The sequence below is a fragment of the Zophobas morio genome, unplaced genomic scaffold, assembly GCF_036711695.1.
Source record: "Zophobas morio isolate AGI-343-1 ecotype UQ-CSIRO unplaced genomic scaffold, CSIRO_AGI_Zmor_V1 ptg000002l, whole genome shotgun sequence".
NCBI lineage: Eukaryota > Metazoa > Arthropoda > Insecta > Coleoptera > Tenebrionidae > Zophobas > Zophobas morio.
This window is the reverse complement of record NW_026972107.1, coordinates 4,763,389-4,767,302: the sequence shown is the minus strand read 5'-3', so window position 1 is coordinate 4,767,302 and position 3,914 is coordinate 4,763,389. Positions and strand designations below refer to the sequence as shown.

The window sequence follows — 3,914 nt, the reverse complement described above, 5'->3', positions numbered from 1 at the left end:
ATTTTTGATTTTTGAGTTTTACAATTTTGCAATTTTTCAATTTTTTGATTTGAAAGCCAAAAGTCGAAAATTGCAAATGGAAGAACTGAAGAAGCGAAGAATTGAAACATACTGAAAAAGCAAAATCGAGAACCTTAAAAATGAAAAAAATTAATGAATGTGGAAAGAAAAAAAAAATAATCGAATCAAAAAATTGTAAAATGGAAAAGTTATAGAATCGTCAACATTGTAAAGTCGAAAAACTTTGTAACACTGAAATGTCGAAAAACTGAAAAATTAAACCTCAAGAAATTGAAAAATTAATAATGGAAATATTCTAAAATCGTAAAATTAAAAAAGTGAAAGATTTTAAAAATCATAATTCTTATTAGCTATTTAAAATGAATATCGGAAAAATTACAAATCAAAAAATTGACGAAACAATAAAATGAAAAATCGAGAAGCAAAATATAAAAGGGAAAACACGAAAAATCAAAAGGTTTAAAATTGAAAACCGAAAAATTCAAATAAAAAAGCTAAAATATCTAAAATTTAAATCGTCCAGAAGTTGGAAAATTGAAAAACTGAAAAATTTTAAAATGAAAACTCAAAGAATTGCATATCGTAAAATTGAAGAAACATAAAAAAGAAAAACTGAAAATCAAAAATGGAAAAAACGAAAAGTAGAATGATTAAAAATTTGACTATCGAAAATCGAAAACTCGAGAAATCAAAAATTCGAAAAACCAAAGATTGGAATAATTGAAAAATTAAAAGTAAAAAAATTGAAGTCTAAAGGCAGAAGAATGGAAAAATTGAAAAATCGAAAAATCAAAAAATCAAAAATCCAAGATTAGAAAATTCGGACAATCGAAAATTGAAAGAATTGATTATTTGAAGAATCGAAAAAATGAAAAATTGCAACATCGAGAAATCGAAGAGAAAACAAATTAAAAATTATAGTATCAAAAAATCCAAAAATTAATGAATCAAATGTTTGAAAAAACGAAAAAATCGAAAAATCAAAAATTTGAAAATATAAATTTCGAAAAAACGAAAGCCGAAAAATCGGAAATTCTAAAATCGAAAAATCTGAAAGTTGAAAAACGGGGAAATTGAGAAATAGGGAAAATGAAATAAAAAACAATGAATATTCACCTATAGAAAAATTGAAAATTGAAAAAAAAATTCGAAAAATTGAAAATTTTAAAAATCGAAAACTTAAAGATTTAAACATGGAGAAATCGATGAAAAAACAAATAAAAATTAGGGAATCGAAAAATCGAAAATTCGATTAGGAAATGTGCAAAAAAACAAAATTCCGACAAATCAAAAATTCGAAAATCGAAAATCTAAAAGTCCAAAAATGGAGAAATTGAAAAATAGAGAAATTAAAATTAAAAAAAAAATAAATTCGTATATAGCAAAATAGAAAATTTTTCAATTTTTGCATTTTTCGTTTCCCCAATTTTTAAAATTCTTGATTTTTGTTTTTCATTTTCCCGATTTTTCTTTTCTTTTATTTTTTCAATATTTCGTTCGGTTTTACAATTGTTCGTTTATTAAATTTTTAAAACTTCCAATCTTCGATTTTTCAGTTCCTCGATTTTCCAACTTTAAAATGTTTAAATTTTGCAATTTTGGGATTTCTCAATTATACGGTTTTCCTATTTTTTTATTTTCAATATTTCGATTTTACAATACATTTCGTTGAAAAATATAAAAAGCGAATAGTCGAAAATTGCAAATCGAAGAACTGAAGAAACGAAAAATGGAAAAATCGAATAAGTAAAAATGAAAATGTGGAAAGAAGAATAAACGAATCGAATCGAAAAATTGGAAAACCCAAAAATTGTAAAATGGAAAATTTATAGAATCGTCAACATTGTAAAGTCGAAAAACTGTAACACTGAAATATCGAAAAGTGAAATCTCGAAAAATTGAAAAATTAAAAATCGAAATGTTTATTAAACATTTAAAATGAAAATCGGAAAAATTACAAATCAAAAATTGAGGAAACGATAAAATGAAAAATCAAGAAGAAAAATATAAAATTGAAAACACGAAAAATCAAATTGAAAAATCGAATAGTTGAAAAAATATATTAAAAAAAAAAAAATCCGAAATGAAAAATTGTAAATCGAAAAATTACAAAATCTAAAAACTGGCACATCCAAAAACTGAAAAATTTAAAAATGAAAACTTGAGTAGTTTGCAAATCATAAAAATTGAAGAAAAAAATAAAAACCTAAACGAAAAATTGCAAACATCCAAAAGTGAAAACTCAAAAAAACTCCAAAATAAAATAAAGATAATAATTTATTCTCAATTAAATACACAAACAAAAATCACTATTGTCCTAGAACTGCAGCAATAGCTTTCGCATGCCGGAGTTTAGCAGCAGCGACCTCGGAAGTATCCACAGGATAATTAACCGACCGAGCCTCATACCTCTCAATCGGCAGGGGCGTAGTAGCTGGTACTCTCGCACGATAATTGTTCAACAATGCAATCCTGTCCATCACAGCTCTAGCATGAGCTTGCCTCACAGCCTCCAGCCCCTCGAGATCAGTTGGCATCACATACTGAGGTGAAGCTTGAGGCCGCCCAAATACAAGATGCCCATTAGAATACTGCGAACGAACATCTAGAGACCTCCCTCTCAAAGAATCGTCCTCATATTCCCCATTCCCTTCCTTCTCTGGAGGCAGTTCCGGCAAGATGGCACGAACCTTGGAGTAGACTTCTTCGTGGTACTTCCTCGCGGCGGCCACTTCGGGGGTCTCAGGCACCTGTTGACCCAGCTTGTGGTCGGCGAAAGGACCCTTCCAAGGAATCCGCGTGCCTGCGTCTTGAGGATTCCCGACTGGGATGTTATCCTGGAAATACTCGTGGTGGAGTTGGGGTTCGTCCACTGAAAGATATTCTTCTGAAAGCGACTCCGGCACCAGTGATCGTATTTGCATGAAAGCCAAAGCGTGTTGTCGTTTTGCGGCGGCAACTTCAGGAGTGTCCTGCACAAGTTGACCAAGCCTGTGGTCGGCTAGAGGTCCGGCCCAGTTTTCAGCCGCTGAAACGGCGACCGCCGCACAGAGAACAATCTGAAATTGTCAAAGTTGGAGGAATCTTATGTGAAAAGTTGCTCAACTTACGAATTGGCATGTGTTCATGATGGATGTCTGTCTCAGTGTGGAATTAGTCCACGATTTTTTGTATTTATAGTAGTTGTAGTCAAAGGTCACCGAAACTTTCGTTTCGTTTCATTAGTGATTAGCGCAATAATAACACAACGATTGTGCGGAATTCACCATTTATTTTCGACAGTACAGCCCAGCACTAAATTATTTTAAGCCGATAAACAGTTCATGCATTACGCAAATTGTGCCCGTGGTGGATGCGTTTTCGACAGGCCGGGACATGTTTACGTTTTATTACAGCTAATCAATATCCTACGACAATAACAGTAAAACTAGTCTAGTTTGATTTGTAGGATGTCTTCTCAACCACGTGAAGAGGCAAGTTTGTTGCACGTACTCTAAACCCCTTTGAGTCGGCTATATATTCCACATGCTGGATTATCCCGTTTGGATCCAAGTAATCATAAAAGCCTCTGGTAACACCATCTGGATCTCGACTTTCTTGCCTAACTACATTTCCAGTGTTGTAACCGAAACGTTGTTGATTTGTTTCATCTTGTTTAGTTGCGGAAACTGCAATCAAAAGAACGAGGATTTTCTGAAAGAGGTTGAGAAGAGTGCTCTAATGGAAACTCACCCACATCGTGCACCGCTTTAAGGAGAAATTTCATTCACTTTGAAATTTTAACTATTTCATTTATATAGTAGCAGCGTCAAGGTGAATTTTCACCGCAAATATTCACTAAATGCGAGGCGAGGAGCAGGCGAACGAGTCAAAAATAAGCAAGACGACGCGCT

General features: G+C 32.3%; 1 protein-coding gene across 1 annotated transcript; it reads right to left on the bottom strand.

Moving 5' to 3' along the window:
- Positions 1-2,330: 2,330 nt before the first annotated feature.
- On the bottom strand, positions 2,331-3,155 carry LOC135134223 (uncharacterized). Its single transcript, XM_064063217.1, has 2 exons — positions 3,132-3,155; positions 2,331-3,080 (listed from the first exon to the last, which is right to left on the bottom strand). Exons 1-2 carry the CDS (start codon positions 3,147-3,149, stop codon positions 2,331-2,333), a joined length of 768 nt encoding a protein of 255 aa, XP_063919287.1. The 5' UTR covers positions 3,150-3,155.
- Between the last annotated feature and the right edge of the window lie 759 nt (positions 3,156-3,914).